Raw genomic sequence first — 25,285 nt, forward strand, 5'->3', positions numbered from 1 at the left:
TTCCACTCTCTAAAGCCCTAAAGCGCATTATAAAATTTTCTTCTTAACCTTCTCATGGTCGTGATCTCCCTGGGAACAGGAACAGAGTAAAGTTTTGAATGTGGGTTAGCAGTAATGACGTATATAGTTACTGACAGAAGCATATTTTTTATTAAATATTTTAAGAACACATCTTTTTCTTTCTTTTTTTTTTACTATTTGTGTTTTATTTTTTAGTTTTTCTTTTTTGTGTGTGTGATTTATTGTCAAGTTAGCTAACATACAGTGTATACGGTGTGCTCTTGGCTTCCGACGTAGATTCCTGTGATTCATCACTTACCTACAACACCCAGTGCTCATCCCAACAAGTGCCCTCCTCAATGCCCATCCCCCGTTTTCCCCGCCCCCCATCCCCTACCACCCTCAGTTTATTCTCTGTATTTAAACATCTCTTATGGTTTGCCTCCCTCTCTGTTTGTAACCTTTTTTTTTCTTTCCCTTCCCTCATGGTCTTCTGTTAAGTTTTTCAAGTTCCACATATGAGTGAAAACATACGATGTCTGTCTTTCTCTGACTGACTTATTTCAATTAACATAATACCCTCCAGCTCCATCCACATTGTTGTAAATGGCATGGTTTCATTACTTTTCATTGCCAAGTAGTATTCCATTGTGTATATATACACCACATCTTCTTTATCCATTCATCTTTCCATAATTTGGCTATTGTTGAGAGTGCTGCTATAACCATTGGGGTACCTGTGTCCCTATGCATCAGCACTCCTGTATCCTTTGGATAAATTCCTAGTAGTGCTATTGCTGGGTCGCAGGGTAGTTCTATTTTTAATTTTTTGAGGAACCTCCACACTGTTTTCCAGAGTGGCTGCACCAGTTTGCATTCCCACCAACAGTGCACGAGGGTTCCCCTTTCTCCACATCCTCGCCAACATCTGTTGTTTCCTGAGTTGTTAATTTTAGCTACTCTGACCGGTGTGAGGTGGTATCTCATTGTGGTTTTGATTTGTATTTTCCTGATGATGAGTGATGTTGAGCATCTTTTCACTTGTCTGTTAGCCATCTGGATGTCTTCTTTGGAAAAATGTCTATTCTGTCTTCTGCCCATTTCTTCAGTGGGTTATTTGTTTTTCGGGTGTTGAGTTTGGTAAGTTCTTTATAGATTTTTGATTCTAACCATTTATTCGATATGTCATTTGCAAATATCTTCTCCCATTCTGCTGGCTGCCATTTAGTTTTGTTGATTGTTTCCTTTGCTGTGCAGAAGATTTTTATCTTGATGAAGTCCCAATAGTTCATTTTTGCTTTTGTTTCCCTTGCCTCTGGAGACGTGTCAAGTAAGAAGTTGCTGGGGCTGAGGTCAAAGAGGTTGTTGCCTGTTTTCTCTTCTAGGATTTTGATGGTTTCCCGGCTCACATTTGGGTCTTTCATCCATTTTGAATTTACTTTGGTGTTTTAAGAAAGTGGTCCAGGTTTATTCTTCTGCATGTTGCTGTCCATTTCTCCCAGCATCATTTGCCAAAGAGACTGTCTCTTTTAGAATTAGATATTCTTTTCTGCTTTGTCAAAGATTATTTGCCCATACATTTGTGGGTCCAATTCTGGGTTCTCTATTCTATTCCATTGGTCTCTGTGTCTGTTTTTGTGCCAATACCATGCTGTCTTGATGATGACAGCTTTGTAGTACAGGCTAAAGTCCAGGATTGTGATGCTTCCCGCTGTGGTTTTCTTTTTCAACATTACTTTGGCTATCTGGGGTCTTTCGTGGTTCCATGCAAATTTAGGATTGTTCTAGCTCTGAGAAGAATGTGGGATTGCATTGAATGTGTAGATGGCTTTGAAGAACCCACCTTTTTTCTAACGTTGTGGCTTGCCATTTTGTGAACTATTTTCTGCACATGAAGGAAAAGCAAGGCATGAGCTTGATGTGGCCATGTCAGCATCTTAATTCTTAGAAGTCGTCTCTTGATTAAGGCATTCCTGGAGAGCATTCCAGGTAGATCATCCAAGACCTTCACATTTAGGTATTCTAGGTCCCCCATGAGGAATAGTAGCAAATCCAATGTGACTTTTCAGCTCCCGTCTTCCCTCTTGCCCAGACCTGGCACAGATTTTGAGGTGGCCTCGGGCTGAGAAGCAGACCAAAGGCAACCCTGGATCGGGCAGAGAGCAGCCGGTTGACATCTGTGTGAGTGACAGGGGAGGGGGGTCAGGGGAGACAGGGACAAAACAGAGGTAGGTGTCCAGTGTGCTGGGCATCAGCACACGCCCTGTTTGGTCAGCACCAGCAGGTTTCCCAAATCCCTAATTTAGCAATAGGGAGGGTGAGGCTGGGAGGAGTGGGCTCTGGGCAAAGGGTAGATGAGCCGAGCGAGTCTACAATACAGTCTCCTACCTGGGTAACTAATATGTGACTGGCTCTCGGCAGGACAGGCTCTTTCATGGGTGACACTTGGCAGGTGGAACCCTGCAGCCTCTTAATAAGCTACAAGCCCCCTGAAAAGCAGCGTCAAGACCAGGTCCAGATGCGCAGGAAAGAGGGTTGCGCTTTCCTCTGCGTAGGGAGGGGTGTGACCGGTCCGAAAAGCTATTTGCGGAGCAGAAAGATAATGGGATCAGATACGTTTAACGTGTGAATACAATCCTGAGGGTTTCGAACTGGTTTTCTTTGAACTTGAAAATTGAGTTTATTTTTCCTTGAAGCAAAAGAGCGTGGTTTGTTTTTAAGCAGTTTTATCGTGACTTCTGTACCTGTTCTAACATTCGTGTCTTATAGCTCGCACAGGATAGAGGATGGGTCATAGATGTGCGCCACCTCGGCCTGGTGGCCTCTGTCCCATGTTTAGAAACCAGTCACAGGAACAGAATTTGATTTCTCTCGTTTCCTCAGGCCACTTTTGGTCACTTCAGGCAGAAACAGAATATATCTCTGCATTGGAATTTTCCTGTGCATAATCCTGAAATTCAGGAATAGAACATCTAGCAACGACGGCGAAAATGTAACGCGCGACAGCTGTGAAGAAGTATTTGCCCGGTGGGGGAAAACGCTGTGCGCAAAGCAGATTTCTGATGAGCTTATTAGTGGGTGTTTGGGAGGCTGAATCTGCCACTTGCCGCTCTGAGATGAAAGTCCCGAAGCAAATGATGAAGTCCTTTCCCTGCCTCCCCAGCAGCACTGGTGTGATCTCGTGCAGGGTCCGCCCCACGGCTGGAGAAGGCTGACGCCCAGTGGGGTGGGCTCACATCGGCCAGGCTGGATGAGGGGAGAGAAGCCACAGGGGGAACCACAGGGGTCCGTAGTAGGAGGAGCAGGAGTCCTGAGTTCAGGGCCTGTGGAGGGGAAGCTCTGGAAGGTCAGGATCCAGGGTAAATGCCTGTAAATGTTCCCCTGACCTCGAAAGGGCCCTATAGCTTCCCTGCTTCCTCACCACACACACACATACACACACACACACACACACACGCGCGCGCGCGCGCGCACACACACGCACAATGACCTGGAGCTCAGTTTTCTGACTTCTGGAGCTGCCACAAAGCTTTGCCCCCTGCGTGCACCCCCTCTACCCCCCTCCCACTGACGCTCATCCTAATTAACTTAGCCTCCCTCATTAACAGAGGATAAAAATGCTTCCCCAAATCAGACACCTCTTGCCTTTCCACAGCACCTTCAGCCTCTCTCCTGCGTCTCATTACTTTTGGGGAGGCCCTGCCCTCGTCCTAGAAATAGTCAAATGTGAATTCAAATGAATCACCCTCCAGATGATTAATCTGCCCAAAAGAACTTCGCTGACATTAAGAAGTCGGCTACAGTTGTGAACCACATGTGAAATCAAAGAAATGGTTTTTTGTTTCATGTATGTGAAGAAAACCAAAGTGGAGTTCTAACAACTTCAATTCTCAGTTGGGAGAAACATGATTTAATGTAACGTGCGGACAGATGATCAGACAGGAAAAAAAACAGGCACAAAGATGTTTGTTATTTTAATCTGTGTTTGAGGGAGTTGATGTATCTTGACTGTGCCACAGTAGGAAAAGCTCTGAACTGAAGCCAGACGCTTGTCCTCTCAGCCTGACGTCGCGAAATGAGGCAAGTCAAGGCTCTGTTTTTCTCATCTGTAAAACAGGGGCGATACCGTCACTCAGAGCTGTTGTACAGACTAAATGAGAGACAGTCCAATCCTTGACACAGAGGTCGGATGCTCAGAACATCCCCGCTCTCTGAGGACTTCACGCTCCCTGTCTTAACTCAGACTGCTATAACAAAATGCCATAAAATTGGTGGCTTAGACGACAGGTATTTATTTTTCACTGTTGTTGGAGGCTGGAAAGTCCAAGATAAGGTGTCAGCAGATCCGGTTCCTGGTGAGAGCCGTCTTCCTGGCTTGTAGATGGCCACCTTCTCTCTGTGGCCTCACTTGGTGAAACGGGAGAGCTGTGGTCTCTCCCCCTCTTCTTATAGGAACACCAGTCTCACCTTGGGGCTCTCCCATCATGGCCTCATCTAAACTCACTCACCTCCCAAAGGCCCCACCCCCACGTACCATCACAATGGGGGGGGGTCAGGGCTTCAACACATGAATGTTGAAGGGACACAGACGTTCGGTCCTTAACACTCCCCATCACGCACTGGGTTAAACTGGTACTTCTCAGCCATGTGACTAAGCTTCCCCATAAGATCACCCCCTTCTGCCTTTCTGACCCCAGTGCCCAGTCCCCTCCATGACAGTAGTTGTCTGTCCTCGTGTGCTTTCACCCCCAGACTGTGAACCCTCCGTGAGCAGATTAGGCTTGCTAATCTCTGAATTTTATTGACTCAATATATAAGAACCAAAAGAAAACAGAGGCCGAGGCAGGCTGTCCTCGAACAGGTCTTTGGTTTGGTCCCAGATGCCAGCTGCTTGCTCCAGGAGGCGTCTCTGGTCCCTGTTGTCACTCGCAAATCAGATCTCTTGTTCAGAATAAAGGTCATCTTTCTGCTCCCTGGACAAATATTTTTCTTGAAATGGAAATGTTTTTTTTTTTTTTACCTGAATGTGTGCTTGGAGCAGAGTGGAGGGCCTCGTGAGATGGGCATTCTCTGGAGATTGAGGAAACGTCCTGAGCCCATGTCTCCTAAACGGCCCCAGCACCTGACTCGCTTTCTGGCTGCTGGTTGGCACAAAACCAGCCAAGGACACTATCAGCCACTTGAAACTGAGGCTTGCAGGACAATGTCACTCCTGAAGTGACACTGAAGTGTCCCTTCGGTTTGGGCTTGCGGAAGGAGAGGGAACCGTGAGGGGCAGAGTATAAAATGGCGGACCCGTGTCTGTAGAGTGAGCGGCCTGCCCAGGGGACAAGGTCGGGGCCTGTGGACTTGGGAGGCTTCCAGTCAAGTGCTGCGTTCACAAATGCTAACGTGTAAAGTTACAAACCCTTGAGAAGAGGGCCACTCATTTTGTCAGATGACCTTTTAAACCTCGACAGTAAGTTCTAGATGCATAGCCAAGGTGGGGTGGCCGTGGGGGCCCCAGGAAATCCTGCAGATAGATTGCCATGTATTGGGAGCTCCTTCCGCCCAGTACCTTTGAGTTTCGGCGGGGTGTGAATGAAAGAGGAATTCCTTGCTGCTTTTTTTTTTAATGTTACAATATTTAACTATTACCTGATGCTCTTTCTAGCGGAGTTCTATCACGTGTCCACCGAACATACGCAGATTCAACTGTGTGCACCGGGAAAGAGAGAACCACACACGTGCACACACGCTCGTATGCACACACACACGTGTGCACGCGCACACCCATACACACAGGTGCGTGCACACACGCACTGTCGCGCTCGACTCCGTCCGCGCCGGCCACTCAGCACTTCCCCGCTCGCGGGCCCTGTGACTCTGTGCAGGAGGCAGCCTTGGCCGTGCTCGTTCGCTTCACGGCACAACCCTAACCTCAGGGCCCCGGGGCTGCCTGCGCTTCGTGCAGCCCCAGCCACCCGCCGGCACTGGAAGAGCACCGCCGGGCCCCGCTCGCTGAGACAGCGTGTTCCTTCCTCAGGCATGTTCGGGGGTATTTGCCTCTAGTGGGAAGTCTCACCCTTTACCTGGAGGACCAGGCCGTGGGTGAGACGTGACCACACCACACTGCCGTGGAGGAAGGGGTCGCTCCCGAATGGTCCGCCCTGACCATCGTTGTCTTGAACTTGCCAGAGCCCTGGAATTTGGTCTGCGTGTTTGTCCTTTCTCCTGTTTGCTGTCAGCTTCTGGCCTGGAGGCCCTTACGTACTGTTTCTCAATAAGCAGATTTATATCAGGAATAAATACCAGGGCTCACCGTGTTGTTGAAAAACCCCTGGTTGGCAGTAAATAAATAAACATTAAAAAAAATTTTCGTAATGGGCAACACCAGAATATGCGTATGTTAATTTGATATATTTTTAAAGCTAGAGGCTGGCTGTTGACTATTTAAGATATGTGAAGTCCCATTTACGTTGGTTCTAGATAAGCCCCATATTTTTTTTGTTTATTTTTGAGAGAGAAAGCGTGCGTGCATGAGTGGGGGAGAGGCAGAGAGAGGGAGACAGAGAATCCGAAGCGGGGCTCGAACTCACAAACTGTGAGATCGTGACCTGAGCCAAAATCAGATGCTTAACTGGCTGAGCCTGTCAGCGGCCTGCCCACCCACCCCTCCACAGACCCTGAGTGGCCCCAGCATTATGGGTCTTCTCCCCTACCTACTTCTGTATCACCTTCCAGCCGGTATCGTCTCCTTTGTTGGTTCCGAGTCTCTTGTCTTTCTTGGCCCAGGAAGGAGGAACATGCCGGAGTAGAGTGTGAGCTAGGTTCTAGCCACCTGCACTGCCATAGGAGGAGTCAGGAGGGGCGGAGCCCAGGGACATTTAAAATACAAGCATTTGCATCCAAGTGATGCTAACATTAAATCATCCTAGAGAATACTTTCTGAAACAAATTCTACTGACCCAGTGTGATTCCGTGATGATTTTTTAACGCAAGACAGTTCAATCTTATCTTCATCAGGTTTGTTTTCCATTTAAATTTTACCACTTGGGGCGCCTGGGTGGCGCAGTCGGTTAAGCGTCCGACTTCAGCCAGGTCACGATCTCGCGGTCCGTGAGTTCGAGCCCCGCGTCGGGCTCTGGGCCGATGGCCCAGAGCCTGGAGCCTGTTTCCGATTCTGTGTCTCCCTCTCTCTCTGCCCCTCCCCCGTTCATGCTCTGTCTCTCTCTGTCCCAAAAATTAAAAAAAAAAAAAAAAATGTTTAAAAAAATAAAAAAATAAATTTTACCACGAAGCTTAGAAGCAGTTTCTTGTCCACATTATGTGTCACTGACTATAGCTTCTGCTGTAGTAAGTTTTCTCATGGCTGTTATTCCCACCAAGTCCAATTCTCTAGGTTAAGTTTTGCAAGTCTAAATGCTTTTATAAAAACTGGATTCTTTTGTCAATTTTTAGACAGTCCCATAGTATACTGCATGCAGTCTGACTGTTGCTAACTTTATTCTGCTTCAAGCCTTTCCACCGACAATAGCCATTGTAGGAATGAATGAGACTGGTTGTATGTATTTATTTCTCAACTAATTCATTTTTAAAATCGTGATAAATATTAAACGTAGAGATGGAAGTAGAGACAGAGTGGAAAGAAATGGCCTGCAGTCAAAAGATTAGGTTTAATATCACTAAGATGCTGTAACAATGAAAAAAAGAAAAAACAGTAAAAAACAAGTGCTGGTGACAATGTGGAAAGATTGGAACTATCATGTGTTTCTGGTAGGAGTGTAAAATTGTGCAGCTACTATGGAAAATAGTTTGGAGGTTCCACAAAAAGTCAAGCATAGAATTACCATATGACCCAGAAATTCTGATCCTAGATATATACCCAAAAGAACTGAAAACAGGTATTCAAACAAATACTTGTATGCAGATGTCCACAGCAGCCCTGTTCACAGTTTCCACCTTTCACCAAAAGGTGGAAACAACCCAATGTCCATCAACCAATACATGGATAAAGAAAATGTGGTAGGTATGTGCATATAATGAAATATTATTCAGCCATAGAAAGGAATACAGTACTGATACATGCTACAACATGGATGAACCTTGAAAACTTTATGCTAAGTGAAAAATCACAAGACAAGAAGTCACATATTCAATGATTCCATTTATAGAAAATATCCCGAATACAGAATTCCATAGAAACTGGAAGCAGATTAGTGGTTTCCGGGGGTAGAGGGAGGGGAGAATGGGGAGTGACTGCTTAACACACACGAAGTTTCCTTTTGGAGCAAAGAAACGTTCATCACTGTATAGAATAGAGGTGATAAGTATACAATACCGTGAATGTACTAAATGCCATGGAATTGTACACTTTAAAATGGTTCATTTCAGGGGCGCCTGGGTAACTTGGTTGGTTAAGCGTCTGACTCTTGATTTCAGCTCAGGTTATGATTTCACAGTCAGGGGATTGAGGCCTATGGCAGGGCTGCTTTAGATTCTCTCTCTCTCTCTCTCTCTCTCTCTCTCTCTCTCTCTCTCTCCCCCCCCCCTTCCTCCTTCTCTTCCTCTCTCTCCTTTTCTCTCTCTCCCTCCCTTCCTTCCTCTCTCTCCCTCCCTTCCTTCCTCTCTCTCCCTCCCTCCCTTCCTCTCTCCCTTCCTCCGTTCCTCTCTCTCCCTCTGCCTCTCTTCTGCTTGTGTGCATGCGCTCTCTCTAAAATAAAAATTTTTAAAGGTTGATTTCATGTTATGTGAATGTTACCTTCAAAAAAAACAGTGGGGCAATGTGATGAGTTGCAAAAAGTGTGCTCCTTTAAGACCGGTAAAGATTGACCAGGAGTCATAAAAACTCTCCTTGTCTAGATTTCTCCTTTAAAGAAAACAGCACACACTCATATGTGATAAACTTTGCTTTCAGAAAGATGGGTGTGTGATAAAAAATACCACTCGAGCCAAGTAGGTTGCCTGTTTGTGATCCACACTGTGTTATAGGTGAGGCAGATGCTTCAAAGTAAATACATTTGAGAATTATGGGAAATGCTGAGTTGGGACCAAGGTTGGGAACAAAGACAGAAAGAAGAGACTTTGGAAGAACTAGTTGGGAACATGATGGTTTGAAGAGGGTTGTGGGGTATCGAGGGCACTAACGAAGCCACTTGAAGCAAAGACAAGTCGAGCCCAAAACCTTGTTGGGAGCATTGGTCCCTTTCTGGCTGCCCAGCACCATTCTTCCTCTCCAAGGGCATTTTGGGCAAGTCCTTCTCTCCCATTATATGCAGATAATAATCAAGATGCGCTGCTCCGCCCTCCAGAATTCCCTTCTTCTGGACACCCCACTCGTGGGGCATTGGCTCCTGGGGTGCTGCTGTATAAAGAGCACATACGTCGAGTAGCCCCAGTTTCTTTCCTGGAAGCTGGTCCTCCAGCCTCTTGTCCATTTGGTGAGCACCCCAGCATAGTCCCTTCTTAAGTTAGTCGGAGTTGGATTGTGTCATTTTAGCCAAAGCATCTTGTCTGAAACAAAAGTAACATTAGAACCAAAGAGTAGGGGCGCCTGGGTGGCGCAGTCGGTTAAGCGTCCGACTTCAGCCAGGTCACGATCTCGCGGTCCGTGAGTTCGAGCCCCGCGTCAGGCTCTGGGCTGATGGCTCGGAGCCTGGAGCCTGTTTCCGATTCTGTGTCTCCCTCTCTCTCTCTGCCCCTCCCCCGTTCATGCTCTGTCTCTCTCTGTCCCAAAAATAAATAAAAACGTTGAAAAAAAAAAAAAAAGAACCAAAGAATAACTGCTAATGAGCATCTAGGTCACCGGACGGCACCTGCCGGAAGTAGGGGTCCAGGGCCCAGTCTCGGATGTCGTATGTATGCCAGGCCTCTGCCAGTTTGCTAGAGAGCTGCTGGCGAGAATCAGAGGGCCTGACAGCTAAGTCTGGGTTCAATTGCTATAAAGTAGTTTGATGTACAACCGAGGAACCCACGTCCCCATGGAAAGAATCGATTGGTCGCCCGCAGATTGAGGGCAAGGATAAGCATCAGTCAACTTTTTTCCGGCTCTTTTGTAAACAGCCCGGCAACCATCTGTCCTTGCTGATGTGAACTCCGTCCGTCCGAAGGCAGCGTGTGTTTGTCTGGAGGGATGTGGGTGGGAGGGAGATCTAGATTCTCCCTTCCGGCCTTTCCCATTGGGCGCTAGCCAGGTGTTGCTTCTAAACTGATGCAGAAGGTAAGGACATCCTGGCCTCTATATTTCGTTGCGGTCTAGCTTCTTTCTTAGTAACAGGCGTTTATTAACCACTGGCCACAGCACTTCGGACAAACAACCGTATGTGTTAGTACTGAGACGCAGCTTTCAGGGAGTTAGGAGTGAAACACGCCCAGATGCTAACTCTAAGAATAGCTTTTTTAAAAATGTAGAAATTAAAAAAAAAAAAAAAAAAAGAGTAGAGATGTGTGCAAATTCGTGTAGTAAAAACTGAGCATTGGAACGTGAAGCAAGCTATGAAGTTTTACTGTAGGACATAAATACTTGAATAATATACGGATACTGCACGTTTTTTAATGGGACCAGTAAAAACTGTAAACGTGTCAATTTTACCCAAGGTAATATAGGAGTTTGGTGTGTTTCCAATTAGAAATTCCAAGTTTGTCATGAAACAGGCTAATCCTGTAATTCATCTGGAAAATAAAATGGCAAAAATCTGCCAAGAGAATTTTAAAAAAGACAAGTGAAGGGGGGGGCCTGCACTGTTACTGCTCGAAATAGTCCTTAAAGCTATATTCATTAAGGCAGAGTCATATTGGCATAAGAATAGACAAATAGATAGGGGCGCCTGGGTGGCTCAGTCGGTTGAGCGTCCGACTTCAGCTCAGATCATGATCTCACACTCCGTGAGTTAGAGCCCGTGAGAGTCGGGCTCTGTGCTGACAGCTCAGAGCCTGGAGCCTGCTTTGGATTCTGTCTCCTTCTCTCTGCCCCTCCCCCGCTCATGCTGTGTCTCTTTTTGTCTCTCAGAAATAAATAAACATTAAAAAAAATTTTTTTAACTGTAGCATAATAAAAGGAAATATTGGGAAATGTATTTAAAATTGGGTGCTAGAATAGCTCTTTTTAAAACAAAATGCAAAACACAAAGGTTTTAACAGAAAAACCTAACAAATCGGGGCACCTGGCTATCTCAGTCGGAGGAACATGTGACTCTTGATTTCAGGGATATGGGTTTGAGCCCCACGTAAGGTGTAGAGATTACTTTAAAGACAAAAATCTGGGGCGCCTGGGTGGCTCAGTCGGTTGAGCGTCCGACTTCGGCTCAGGTCATGATCTCCCAGTTGACCAGTTCGAGCCCCGCGTCGGGCTCTGTGCTGACAGCTCGGAGCCTGGAGCCTGCTTGGGATTCTGTGTCTCTTTCTCCCTCTGCCCCTCCCCCGCTCATGCTCTGTCTCTCTCTGTCTCAAAAATAAATAAACGTTAAAAAAAATTTTTTTTAAACAAAAATCTTAGGCGCATCAGAGGGGCTTAGTCAGTTAAGCACTGACTCTTGACCTCAGGGTTGTGAGTTCAATCCCTATGTTGAACTTCAGGCTGGGTGTGGAGCCTACGTTAAAAAAAAAAAAAGAAACCTAACAAATTTAACCACAAAATATGAAAGTTATGTAAGATAAGTGATAAAATTGAAATATACTATAAATTGGGAGAAAGCGTTTGCAACATAAAATAGAAAATGACGTGCAGGGGTGACAAGAACAGTACCTATGAATGGATTGGAAAAAGATAAAAATGTAACAGAAAAATGAACAAAGGGTACAATTTACGTAAGAGAGATGTGAATGACTAATAAACATATGGATCAGGAAAATGCAAATTCAGATAAGAAACTAGTTTTCCATAGATTGGATCAGCCTTAAGAAACACAAGTTGAAGTTAAATACCCATTTTTTTGCCCATCAGGGTGGCCCAAATGTCAAAGATTGACAAAGCTAGTTATTGATGAGGGTGAGGGAGAGAGGCACTTGCGTGCATAACGGTTGGAAATGAGAAATTGGTCCATCTGTTTTGGAAGGCAGTACGGTGCTGCTCTGAGTTTTAAATGCACGCAGCACTCGGTTCTGTGTCGCATCTTCTAGACGCCCTCAGTGTTGCCTCTACTCGCTGGGTATTCGAGCCCTGGCTCCTTTACAACATGGCGCCAGGCTTCTCCTTGAAGGGCCAGCCCCAGCCCTGCACAGCAGCCGTTCTACCACGTTCTACCAGCCTAAACTAGTCCTGGGCCAGCCCAGACTCCTGGAGGGGGCGCCCCGATGGGAAGAGTGGCTCAAGGGCCTGGGGATAGGTGGGGTCATTGGCTGCTATATTCTCAGATTCACCATCACAAAGGTAGTTAGAATAAAGCAGATTCCTCCTTGTACACTTCAGCAGTGTCTCTTAAGTGCTTGCTTATGTGTTTATGTGCCTTTCAAAATAGTCTGTTGTTTTGGTCCACATTTCCTGCTTGACCGAAACCACGTAACTAGTTATACCCATTCCAGGTTTTCGGTTTTTTGTGGGTTTTTTTTTTTTTCATTTTTTCATGTGATCTGTGGATGACTTCTATAAACAGAGGAAAACACACAGCAAAACTTGGCTGTCTAAACGTCCGATTTTGTAAACTCCGGTGTTGTGTTATTGTGAAGTTAATTAAAAACAGTGTTTTATCAGTAGATGCTATGGTGGTGGAATTAAAGATTGTGAAACGTCTACCGTGCACAACTGACCTTACGCTGAAGTTGGAAAGTCCCGAGTGATCCCGAGGCGGTCACTTATTCTCACGCACACGCGTGCACATACGCACGTATACACACATGCACACCTTCAGGGTTTTCTCCCAGCCTGGTCTGAGAATGCTGCCAGATGGCCTGGGAAGGGGACAGTCACCAAGCACCACCCCTGCTGCAGTCCAACTGCCGTAATTATGGTGCGTATCATTTTTTAAGTACATCTGTTTCTTCTCAGATTCACTAAGTGGGTCTGTACTCTATTCATTCAGCAGCCCTTCCAAATGCTTAGTGTATGAAGCACCCTGGGGATGGGCACAACGATTTCTAAGCCTGGCTCCCGCAGGTGGTGGGGAGGAATGTGCCAGTAAAGAGCCCTGATATCAGTCGAGCCTCCTGGACGCCAGGACAGAGCTCCGCTCAGGGTGCTTCGCCAGGAGGCACAGAGAAGGGCAGCTCCCCCAGCGACCTGATTGGAAGTGAGTCTTGAAAAACAAATAGTAGGGGCGCCTGGGTGGCTCAGTCGGTTGAGCGTCCGACTTCAGCTCAGGTCACGATCTCACAGTCTGTAAGTTCGAGCCCCGTGTCAGGCTCTGTGCTGACAGCTCAGAACCTGGAGCCTGCTTTGGATGCTGTGTCTTCCTCTCTCTCTGCCCCTCCCCTGCTCGTGCTGTGTCTCTCTGTCTCAAAAATAAACAAAAACATTAAAAGAAAATTAAAAAAGAAAAGAAAAACAAATTGTAGCTGGTGAGGGAAGCAACGGGTGTGCAAGGAGAAAAGGAGCGGATTCCAGGCAGAAGAAACAGCTTGGCATTTGGGATGAAAATAGCTCCGCACAAGCTCTGCCTCTTTGGAGTGGAGCCGGGCCCGTGGCTCGGGTTTATCGGAACTTACACTGAAAGGCGTAAGCAGGCAGGCACGGCGGGCCTCCTAGGCCAAGTTGGGACCCACGCAGTAGACGGGGCTGGCCAGGTTTACATATTTTGTTTTCCCTCCTCCGCTGGCAGGTGGATGCTGGGTAAGTGGGGACGAGAGTAGAGGCTAGAGGCCACCTCAGAGAGGTAACGTGACCCTGAATCAGGAGCACGGCATCAGGATGACCGCCAGTGTCATCATTATGTGGGCCACCTGTGAACAGCCAAGAGAAAATTTTATCTTATTCTTTTTGTCATGTGCTGGGATTATACTATATTCTAAACCAGATCAGAAGATAGGTATGTGAAATGTAACCCATTCTTCTGACCCGTTAACCTCGCACAATTCTATTTTAAATTTGTATTATAAACTAAGTTTTCTTTGAACTTTCCTCTGGGAGCGACCAGGAATTTGGTTTCTTAGATCACTCCTCTCCCCCCCATGTATAACTTACTGTTCAAGTTGGTCGTCTTGAAACCCTTTATAAATTGCGTATCTAAACCTCGTGTCATGCTGAGTTGTCCGGTTGACGTTATTTTTATAAGCTTGCTTTTCGTTGCTGTCATAATCCACTCATCTCTTATAAATGCTTCTGTCTGCTTTCCAAATGCCGTAGCCTCTGCACTAAGATTTGCACCTGTGGTGTCGTGCTGGCAAATGGCTTCATGTCCTTAGGTCTTAAAATACTCTTTCCTCCCCACCCTCCCAGAGGAAGTACGTGTGGGAACTGGCTTGCGTAGGGTGATAGCGTCACTTCTCTTAAATTTCTGACTTAATGAATTACAGAACAGAAAAAGCAAATCTGGTTTAATTTAAGGAGGGCCTTTAGGATCACCTGGTGTGATAGAAAAGCTAGGCATGAATTGGGAAATAGTTTCAGGCAAACCCTTAGTAAAATGCTCACCACTGTGAGATCAAACAGAGATGAAGGACGGACGTTATTACCGTGTTTTATGTTCTGTGATTCTGTATAGAACACAAATCCTGGCCAAGCACCATGCCTGGGCTCAAAGCCGTGAAGGAGAAACCAGTGGCAGCTTCGGTAAACGGGACCATCCTTACGCTGTGGTTGTGAATCGTTTCTTAGTTGTAACCAGGAGCACCTTGCTTTCCTGGTAATTAACTAGTGTGTGATTTTTGCATTTACTCCCAGAGACCAGAGTCACTGCGTGTTTTCACAAAGGACAGTTGTTAGGGTGGCGTCATGACTTAGGCTGATAAGCCTTCATCCTTCATTTAACCCACTACTTAACACTGCTCTGCCCTTCCAGCACATTCTCCAGGGCACACAGTGCCCCCGACAACGCGCGCACGAGACACCTATAGGCTCTTAGGAGAGCTTGCAGCCCTTCCCAGTGTGACAGAGAGCAGCAGTTTGGCTGGTGGGGTGACCACCGTAGCTGTGGCCTGTCTTATTAGGGGAAGGCAAAGAAGTGAACATTAGTGAGTGTAGGCAGTGTGCATTCGTGTGCATTAGTCCCTGGGCCCGTTTGAGAATGAGGCTAACCCTGTCAAGTAGCATGTGTTCAAAATGTATTGCTTCTTTTCTTTTTAACGTGCCTTAGAGAAATAACCCATATTGAATTACTTAACACTGTAAATTTGAAATCCTGTCTACGTAAGCATGTCCTGGTGATTCCTAGAGCTAATCTGATGCAGGATGTATTAATAAATGGGCAAAAGAGGTAAATCACGGCAAGGATATAAGGTAAAGAAAGTCTTGGGGGGGGTGTGCCTCGGTGCCTCGGTTGAGCGTCTGACTTCAGCTCAGGTCATGATCTCACAGTCCATAAGTCTGTGTCGACAGGCTCAGAGCCTGGAGCCTGCTTCGGATGTTGTGTCTCCCTCTCTCTCTGCCCCTCCCCTGTTCGCACTCTGTCTCTCTCTCTCTAAAAATAAAAACATTTTTAAAACATTTTAAAAGAAAGAAAAAAGAAAATCTTGGGGCACCTGGGTGGCTCAGTCAGTTAAGCGGCCGACTTTGGCACAGGTCATGATCTCACGGTTCGTGGGTTCGAGCCCCTCGTTGGGCTCTGTGCTGACAGCTCGGAGCCTGCAGTCTGCTTCAGATTCTGTGTCTCCCTCTCTCTCTGTTCCTCCCCCGCTCATGCTCTGTCTCTCTCCGTCTCAAAAACAAATAAAACATTAAAAAAAAAACTTTTAAAGAAGGTCTCATGTATCCTTAGTATAGAGAATTTGTCTGGAAAAAAACTTAAATAGGTTGAAAGACCTGCTCAAAAATTTCTCCACGCATTGTTCAAGGAATGTGGGGATAATTGACCTCTCCTCTCCTCCTTTCTTAGATACATCCCACCGTTGATCTGGGGGAAAAGTGGACACATCCAAACAGCCTTGTATGGGAAGATGGGAAGGGTGAGGTCGCCACACCCGTATGGGCACCGGAAGTTCATCACCATGTCCGACGGAGCCACTTCGACCTTCGACCTCTTTGAGCCCTTGGCTGAGCACTGTGTTGGAGGTAAGCTAGCGTGGGTCTGTGATTGGGCCATCGCACCGGCCAGTGAGGGAGCGCGGTGGAGATCCTCATGCCAGCAAGTCACCGTCACACCTGGGGGCTGCTAGGAAGTCCCCTGAGGTCCATCAGTTCGGAGCGACCGCAGGGATTAGCTCTGTCTCATGCTTGCAACTCACCGCGCAGGGCCCGTCAGAGAACATTGTTGAGTAGTTTGTGAATCCGCTTGTGAAATACAGAACCTGGGTGTGAGGGGTCGAGGGAGAACTTGGAGCCCAGGCCCCCCAGGACCACGCCTCTGGTTTGATGACAGCAATAAAAGCTAGACTCTTCTAAGTGCTTTAAATATCCTGGAATCTCGCTTAACCCTGGCAACAAGGTTGGTACCTTGTTATCCTTACTTTATGGATGAGGAAACTGAGGCTCAGAGATGCAGTACAGGCTGGTCTTATTTGTTGGGTACTCGCACATAACAGGCTCTCAGGTGCCCTCTGCTTAGCTTTCCACGGACAAAAAGCCACACTGAGGTCCATTTATGCAAGGGTGTGGGATACCCGTCTTTCAGAAGCCACTCCGACTGCCACTGTTGCTAGAATTTGGCATCGCTCGGTCCAGCCCCCGAGTAGGGACCCATCGGAAAGGGTCCACGGTGAGGACTCATGTTAGCATGGTGGCTTCCTTTGACGGCTGCTCCTCCCGGGAGAGAGTTCTTTTGAGTTCTGAAGTGCACAAGGCACCTAGTGTTTTCTAGGAGCTCGGTGACTATTTGTGAGTAAATTGCAGTAAACGTGTTAAAGCGCTCAGTTATTCTTAGTAACCGGAACCGTTGACTAGCCAACGACGAAGCTTTAGTTTACGTTCCCTTTGTCTGGAATACTCGTCCCCAGACCTCCCTCCCCGTGGCCGCCTCCTTCTTGTCATCAGGTCTCACCTCAGACGTCCCCTCCCCAGGGGGACGGCCCCCACCTCCCCTCGCTGGTGTTTCCTTCCCGTGTAAATCCACCACACCTTCCTGCTTCAGTTCTCCGCGGCACCTGCCACTCTGTGACCTTATGGGGTCCGAGCCCCGAGCGGCAGCCTCCCACTCGGCAGTCCCAGAAGGAATGAATAAATGAATGGGTTAGGAGTCCCCATTGTGTTTACACATCTCATAGCTCATCGTTCAAATATCTGTTTCTCCGCCGTACCATCAAATGCTTTTTTCTCTTGCTTCTAATGCTCTCGCTCCCACCAGTAAAGCACAAAATTTGATTTCACCACTCTGTTCTTCCTCCCAGGACCAACACGGAAAATTGAAAAGGGACAACCTTTGATGTTTTGTTTACTCATTCCTGTGTATCACCCCCCGTCCCCAGAAGGGGACGGATGAAGGTGGTTCTGTACGCGTGTCCAAGAGATGCTCTAGGAAATAGCAGCCCTTTTTTTTTTCTTTTCCATGATTTTTTTTTTTCCTGGCTACAAAAGGGCTAAAAACTCATTTTGGAAAATTTAGATAACATAGGAATATTTTAAAAAGAAAATAAGCACCACCTAGAATCCCACCACCCAGAATTCTGTTGTTGGCATTGTGTTTCCTTCCAGTTCAAATGCATTGTTTTTCCAAAGTCTGAACGATTATCCATTATGTTATATGTTTCTCCTGTCATTCAAAGCCTAAAAGTCTTCAAAACCATGATCTGAACGATTAATATTCTACAATATGGTCATGCCACCGTTTAATGATTCATCCACTGTGGAGTTCACAGTTTTCTTACTGTACGTAATTCTATGGTGAGCACCCTTAACCATAAAATTTGAGGCGAGAGTCCGAGAGCTGGAGCTGCTAGGTCATGTCTGTAAAGTTCTGCACATTCAAGAAGAATTTAAAAGTTGTTTTCATCTTAACTTTTGGAAGGGACATTTATGATCAGACTTGATACCCTAGATACCACTTTCCTTTTAAAGGAACGCTATGCAAAAATTTTCTTAAAAATGAAGGAAGACTGTGTATTCATGTTTTCAAGTGGGTAATTCATGCTCTTGTTAGAACATCCAAGAGGTACCTATAAGATACACAGAGAAAGTATAAGTCTCTCTTCCACCCCTGTACCCCCCGCCCCAGGGCCCTCCGCAGTGGTACCCACTGTTAGGTTTCTTACGTATGACTCCAGAGCTAGTGGATACATTTATAAACATAGATGTCTTTTTTTCCTCCACACAAACAGCAGCGTTATCATAACCGTTTTCTGCACCTTGCTTTTTTTCCACTTAATATGCGTTGGGGCGCTTGCCCTATCAGTATATGTAAAGATGCCTCTCATCATTTTTAAGGGCTACATAACATTTCATCACTTGGATGTGCAACAATTTATTCAACCAGACCCCTGTTTCTGGGCATTTAGGTTGTGTTCAATCTTTTGCCATTATCCCCGATACGGTATGGATCTTGTTTTCCCAACGTACAGGTGTATCTGTAGGATAAACACCTGGAAGTAAAATTCCTTGGTCAGAGAAGTCTGTGCGGATACTGCTTTTTACTTTTCTATTCATTCATTCCACCATTCATGCAGGCTTTCAGACAGAAATTGAGAGTGAGATTTGGGAACTTGTACAGCAATGTGGCAGAGAAACTTTTTATCTGTCGAATCTAATAGTAAGAAATGGAGATTTAAATTTTTTTTTCATTTTGTCTTTCCGGTGATTGATTTGTATCCTCGTTTTCAAAAGTATCTGTCCACGGTCGGAAATTTTAAAAACTGACCCTTTGGCATAAATAGTGTGAGAAGCACTGGTGTAGACAACTCCAGCTCGAAGGGAAGGCTACTCTTCCCAGAGAAGTGCGTGAAATTCAACGCGAAGTTCCCTCCTGCTGTTTTCTCAGCCAGGGATGTGTAGTGGTGGCCATTTATCCTCACCGTTTACTGGATGTGTCGGGCTCTCTTTCTTCACCCTGTAGATGACATTACCATGGTCATCTGCCCTGGAATCGCCAATCACAGCGAGAAGCAGTACATCCGCACCTTTGTCGACTACGCGCAGAAAAATGGCTACCGGTGCGCCGTGCTCAACCACCTGGGGGCCTTGCCCAACATTGAGCTGACGTCACCACGCATGTTCACCTACGGTAAGTACGGGCACGGCCAACTGGAGGCCCCCTTACTGCTGTTCGCACTCCGAGTGTGCCGTTAACTGGTTAACTAGCTTTACCTTGCTAAGTGCAGAATTTATGCCCGTCTGCGAGCGGCAGTGGGGCACATGGTGATAAGGCTTGGACTGGGCATTCACGATGCCACGCTTCACATCAGCCTCTCAGATGGGCACCGTAGCCACCCCCATCTCATCCTGCCTCCTAGAGACAGAGAGCGAAACTCAGAGGGGAAGGTTTTGCCCCAGGTCCCCTGCTGGCCAGTGTCAGAGCAGGGCCAGGAGCCGGACGGCCAATGCCCTTGCCCACGGTGCCATCCTCCTGCTCGTTCCTCAGGACTCTGGTGACTGGCGTGCCAGGGCTGCGGTAAGGCACACGCACGACCGTGAGAAGGGAATCTGGCACACCGACAACTCATGGGATCCCAAGGTCCTTGAAGACAGGAACTGGTTCTCACACTCAGACAGATGCTTCTGGCCTTTGGTTGGAGTCTTGCATTAGCCAAGGTTCTGTCTTCCGGACTGCCCCGGTTCTTGATTCTTATTTGAGTCTCCCTTCATGTTGTAGATGTACACATAAATAAGAAACATAGAGTATAGGGGCTCCTGGATGGCTCCGTCAGTTAAACGTCGCACTCTTGGTTTCAGCTCAGGTCGTGATCTCATGGTTTCATGAGTTCCAGCCCCACGTCGGGCTCTGCGCTGGCAGCGTGGAGCCTGCTTGGGATTCTCTACCCCTCCCCCACTTGCACCGTCTCAAAACAAATAAATAAACTTAAAGAAAAGTTTTTTAAACTAAAAAAAAACCCACAAAGTATGTGTTTGAGTATGTGCAAACGGGGTTGTTTATACCCACATAAATTATTGTGTGTTTTAATGGGAAACAATTGAAAATTGCATCTATAATCTCACCATAACTGGGGCACCCGGGTGGCTCAGTTGGTTAAGTGTCCAACTTCAGCTCAGGTCACGATCTCACTGTTCACGAGTTCGAGCCCCACACGGGGCTCGCTGCTGTCTGTGCAGAACCTGCTTCAGATCCTCTGTCCCCCTCTCTCTCTGCGCCTCCCTCCCTTGTACTCTCTCTCTCAAAATTACATTAAAAAAGAATAGTGATAAATAAATATAATCTCACCATAATTGTAATTTTCTATTTTTTAACCTTCCCATTCTTTTATCTGGGTACATAGTTTTTATGTAGTCGCAGTCAAGGTGTGTATATGTAAGGTGACCTAATTTAAATAATCTTGTATTTGCTAACAGGTGCACAGTCATTACATTTGATCTTTGTAATAGCTTCCCTCATGGTTTATGTAACTGTTCCTCTCTGTAGTCCCTTTAGTATATTTAGAGTTTTTCAGCATTTTTTTAAAACAATTTTTTAATGTTTACTCATTTTTTAGAGAGATTGAGAACAGAGGAGGGACAGAGAGAAACGGGGACAGAGGATCTGAAAAGAGGGCTCTGCGCTGACTGCAACAAACCCGACGCAGGGCTCGAACTCGCAAACTGTGAGATCACGATCTGAGCCGAAGCCAGATGCTCAACTGACCGAGCCACCCAGGCGCCCCTCGAGTTTTTCAGCATTTAAAAAAATTTTTTTTTTCAACGTTCATTCATTTTTGGGACAGAGAGAGACAGAGCATGAACAGGGGAGGGGCAGAGAGAGGGAGACACAGAATCGGAAACAGGCTCCAGGCTCCGAGCCATCAGCCCAGAGCCCGACGCGGGGCTCGAACTCCCGGACCGTGAGATCGTGACCTGGCTGAAGTCGGACGCTTAACTGACTGCGCCACCCAGGCGCCCCGAGTTTTTCAGCATTTTAAAAGATGATACCATAAATATCTTTCGCGTAGAATTTTTTTTCTCTTTAATGACTACTGTGGATTAAATTTCCAAGAGTAGAGGGGCGCCTGGGTGGCGCAGTCGGTTAAGCGTCCGACTTCAGCCAGGTCACGATCTCGCGGTCCGTGAGTTCGAGCCCCGCGTCAGGCTCTGGGCTGATTGCTCGGAGCCTGGAGCCTGTTTCCGATTCTGTGTCTCCCTCTCTCTCTGCCCCTCCCCTGTTCATGCTCTGTCTCTCTCTGTCCCAAAAATAAATAAACATTGAAAAAAAATAAATAAATAAATAAATAAATAAATTTCCAAGAGTAGAATCTCAGAGTCAACATTTTTTATGTGTATTCGTACATCTTGTCAGATGGTCCTCTTAGCGAGTTTCCTCTGGTTTATGCTGCTCCTGGTGATGTGCAAGGGCGCACCTGCTCTGTGCCAGCCCGGGTGCCTCGTGCCCCGCTGCTTCTCTGCGCTCACTCCCACAACTAAGGACACTGTGTTACAGACTCTTCCGTTCAACAGTTTGGTCAGTGGCTTGAAGATATAGGTGAAGGTCCAGATTTACAGATAACTCAGGCACATGGAGAATAGCGAGCGTGTGGGAGACAGGATTGCATCCAAAAAGCAGAAATGGCAAAATCTGGAGCGCCTGGGTGGCTCAGTCAGTTAAGCGTTCGACCCTTGACCCTTGATTTTGGCTCAGGTCATGATCTCACAGTTGTGAAATCGAGCCCCTCGTCCAACCAACTCTGTGCTGAGAACGGAGCCTGCTTGGGATTCTCTCCCTCCCCCTCCTTCTGCCCTCGCTTACACCTCTCTCTCTCAAAAAAAAAAAAAAAGATAAAACCAATTCTCTTTTTAAAAAATGGCAGAGGGGCGCCTGGCTGGCTCAGTCGGTTGGGCGTCCGACTTCGGCTCAGGTCATGATCTCACGGTTTGTGAGTTAGAGCCCGGAGTCGGGCTCTGTGCTGACAGCTCGGAGCCTGGAGCCTGCTTTGGATTCTGTGTCTCCCTCTCTCTGCCCTTCCCCTGTCTGTCTGTCTGTCTGTCTGCCTCTCTCTCTCTCTCTCAAAAATGAATAAACATGAAACAATTTTTTTTTTTCGAATGGGCAGAACCTAACAAAAATGAGAACGACGGGGAATGGTTATAAGGTCCTGTGCTTGGATATAAAAATCCACCTATACAAGTTGAAGATGGGGAGGCATGGTGTGACCTCAGGACCCCAGACAGAGGCAGACTGGGGAGCGCTAACAGCAACAGTGTGCCAAAAACAAGACCAGAAATGCCAGCGGGGGCACTTACTGCGTGCGGGACCCCGTGCTGATGTCTCACACAGATGTAATCCCTTTGATCTCCACAGCAACCAGGGAGACACTTAGCAAAATTGTGATGAAAAGGCATCCTGTGGCGCAGAGAGGTTAAGTAATTCGGGCAAGGCACAGAGCCAGGCGGTAGGAGAGCGGAGAGGAGAGCCTGGGTCTGGCGGCCCCAGGGGCCGGGATCACGCAAGAGCTGGTAGAAGCGCTGGGTGTGGGTGGTCCAGGCCCCCGCCCCCGGGGGTGCTGTGCCAGGGGCCGTCGGGAAAGGACACTGGGTCAGGAGACATTCGCACACAAGCCGGGAGATGGGCTGAAGGAGCCGAGAAGAGTAGGCTCCGTGCTCCGCGTGGTCACAGAGCGGCCCTGCTGCTGCCTGCTGTGGCCTGGAGCGGCTCTCTAACCTCAGTTCCAGATTCTTCAACAGCAAAACGGGGCTTCCAATTTTACAGTTAAACATGGGCTCCTGAGGACTTAGCAGGCAGCCGAGTGCCCGACATGTCGTAACCATTTATTAAATGTTTGGTTTATTCTTTTTTTCAAATACTTGAAGATCTGTTAACACGAGCAAGGGAGGGATCAGCCTGTCTGTGGCCCAGATAAAGTTCCATGGGAAGAGATGGGACTATTGGTAAACAATCCTACAGCAGTGTGATGGGTGAGGCAGCAGCAAAGGAAAACCAGCCTGGGGGCGCCTGGGTGGCTCAATCCTTTAAGCGTCCGACTTTGGCTCAGGTCATGATCTCACAGTTCATGGGTTCGAGCCCCGCATAGGGCCCTGTGCTGACAGCTCGGAGCCTCGAGCCTGCTTCGGATTCTGTGTCTCCCTCTCTCTCTGCCCCTTCCCCGCTTGCACTCTGTCTCTGTCTCTCTCAAAAATAAATAAACATTAAAAAAGAAAATGAAAGAAAGAAAGAAAGAAAGAAAGAAAGAAAGAAAGAAAGAAAACAGCCTGTCTCCAGAGGCAAGCTGTCATGTTGTAGAAGGAAGGATTCTTCCAGGAAAAGCATTTGAACAGGTCCTCAAGGTCACATGGGTCAGAGCATGGCGTGTCTGGGCTGGCGAGCTGAATCTCAGCAAGGGAGATCCCGGGGGTGAAGTCGGTCCATCCAGGGAGAACTCAGTCCCCACCCCCCCAACACACACAGTCACTCAAAGCCAGCTAACCCTTTCCTTTCATTTGTTGCTGTTACAGTTTGTTTCATTAGAATTTTAGAAGCAAATTCCTATTGTTTGTTAGATCGCAGTAGTTTTCCGGAAAGGCGGACGACCTACAAGATGTTTCCTCTTCAGTTTCTCAAAAACCTTTTTTTAGAGAGATAGTCAGAATACACAAAATAGAGAGGATAGTAAAACGAATCCAAATAAACCCCTTGTGCCCACCATTTGACCTCAACAATTTACTAAACTTATGGCCAGGCTTGTTTCACCCGTCACCCCCTTCCTGCCCTTTCCTTCCTCTCGAAGATTATTTTGGAGCTGGTCCCAGAGAGCCCATCATTCCGTCTGGGACTATTTTAGCGGATGATGCTAAGATACGCGGACTCTCTGTAAACTGTTTCAGTTTGCTAGGACTACCATAACAAATACCATAGTCTGGGTGGCCTCAACTACAGACATTTATTTTCTCATCGTTCTGGAGGCCGGGAGTCCAAGTTCAAGGTGTGGGCAGGCTTGGTTTCTTCGGAGCTCATGCGTTCTTCTCCTTGTCTTGTGCATTTATGTCCGTGTCTCCCCCTGTCGGTGTCCTAATCTCCTCTTCTTATAAAGACACCGGTCAGGTTGGATTAGGGCCCCTCCCAATGACCCCGTTTTAACTTAATTACTTCTTTAAAGGCCCTTCCTCCAAGTACAGTCACATCCTAAGGCAGTGGGGGCTAGAACTTCAACACGGTTCGGCTCATAAAATAACGTATCATACCACCATCACCCCTAAAACACCCACATTCCTCATTAGCACCTCACTTTCCCCAACTGGCTTCTTCCTTTGTTTTTCTTCCCCTTTAGTTGCTTGATTCAGGAGCCAAATCCATCCCTGTACATTGCAGTTGGATGATAGATTTCTTAAACCTTTTACTTATTTTCTTTAAATATTACTGCCCCTCGTTCTCTCTTTCCTTTCTCTACTTTTCAGTGGAAGAGGTCAAAGAAAGCAGAGAGCTGTCTTAAGCCTCTTTTAAATCTCCTTCCCTTCGCTTGTCATAGGCCCCCCACCATGTCGGCCTCGGGCGGGTGGGAGGACTGGATGTGACGTGAAGGGGGTTCCGGATCCCAGGACGAGCTACAGAGCGTATGCTGACACCAGGCACTGGGGGGAGGGCTGCCGATGGGGGGGTCTGGCCATGCTCTCTCTGGATGGCCCTTCTCGGGTCTTCCCTCGGCGGCTTCTTGTCATTTGGGTCTCGACATTTAGTCTCTTCTTGGAGAGCCCTTGTGGCCTGCCCTCGCCTCCTCATCCCGTCCCTCTCAGCATCCCTGCCATGGGGGCCAGCAGTCTCTGTGCTCCATGGTGTGATTCCCCAAGCCCAGAATCCTGCTTGGCGCCTAGAAAGTGCCCTAGAACAAGGACCCAGGTGAGGGACATGAAGTGACAGTTTGTAGGGCGGGAGTGGCAAACCACGTCTCAAACAGATGCGCCTGATGGCTACGTGAGCCTTCCCTTGCGCAGGCCGCGCCGCTCTTGAGCAGATGGCGGGCCATCAAGCCACTGTGAATACTGATCTTGACCAGAGGAAAATCTAAAGAGGGTGTCAGGAGGAAGTTTTACCTCCTCAGCTCACTGCCCCCCCCCCGCCCCCTCAGGTGTCTCTGAGAAAACGGTACCAGACCTTTCCCCACGTGACAGACTAAATCCGTTCCAGACCATGTAACAGAGTCCCTTGCCATTGGACATCTG

The 25,285-nt window shown here is 47.3% G+C and overlaps 1 protein-coding gene across 1 annotated transcript in view; it reads left to right on the forward strand.

Annotated features, from left to right (window-relative positions):
• The window catches only part of ABHD2 (abhydrolase domain containing 2, acylglycerol lipase), a 107,531-nt gene that overhangs the window by 47,365 nt on the left and 34,881 nt on the right, over nucleotides 1-25,285 (forward strand). The window contains exons 4-5 of the mRNA XM_047086662.1: nucleotides 15,942-16,117; nucleotides 19,047-19,214. Of these exons, the coding sequence (XP_046942618.1) occupies nucleotides 15,942-16,117; nucleotides 19,047-19,214 (344 nt within the window). The remainder of the gene's footprint in view (nucleotides 1-15,941; nucleotides 16,118-19,046; nucleotides 19,215-25,285) is intronic.

The sequence above is a fragment of the Lynx rufus genome, unplaced genomic scaffold (assembly GCF_022079265.1).
Source record: "Lynx rufus isolate CCGP_SWC_20201006 ecotype Redwood Valley unplaced genomic scaffold, mLynRuf1.p SCAF_21, whole genome shotgun sequence".
NCBI lineage: Eukaryota > Metazoa > Chordata > Mammalia > Carnivora > Felidae > Lynx > Lynx rufus.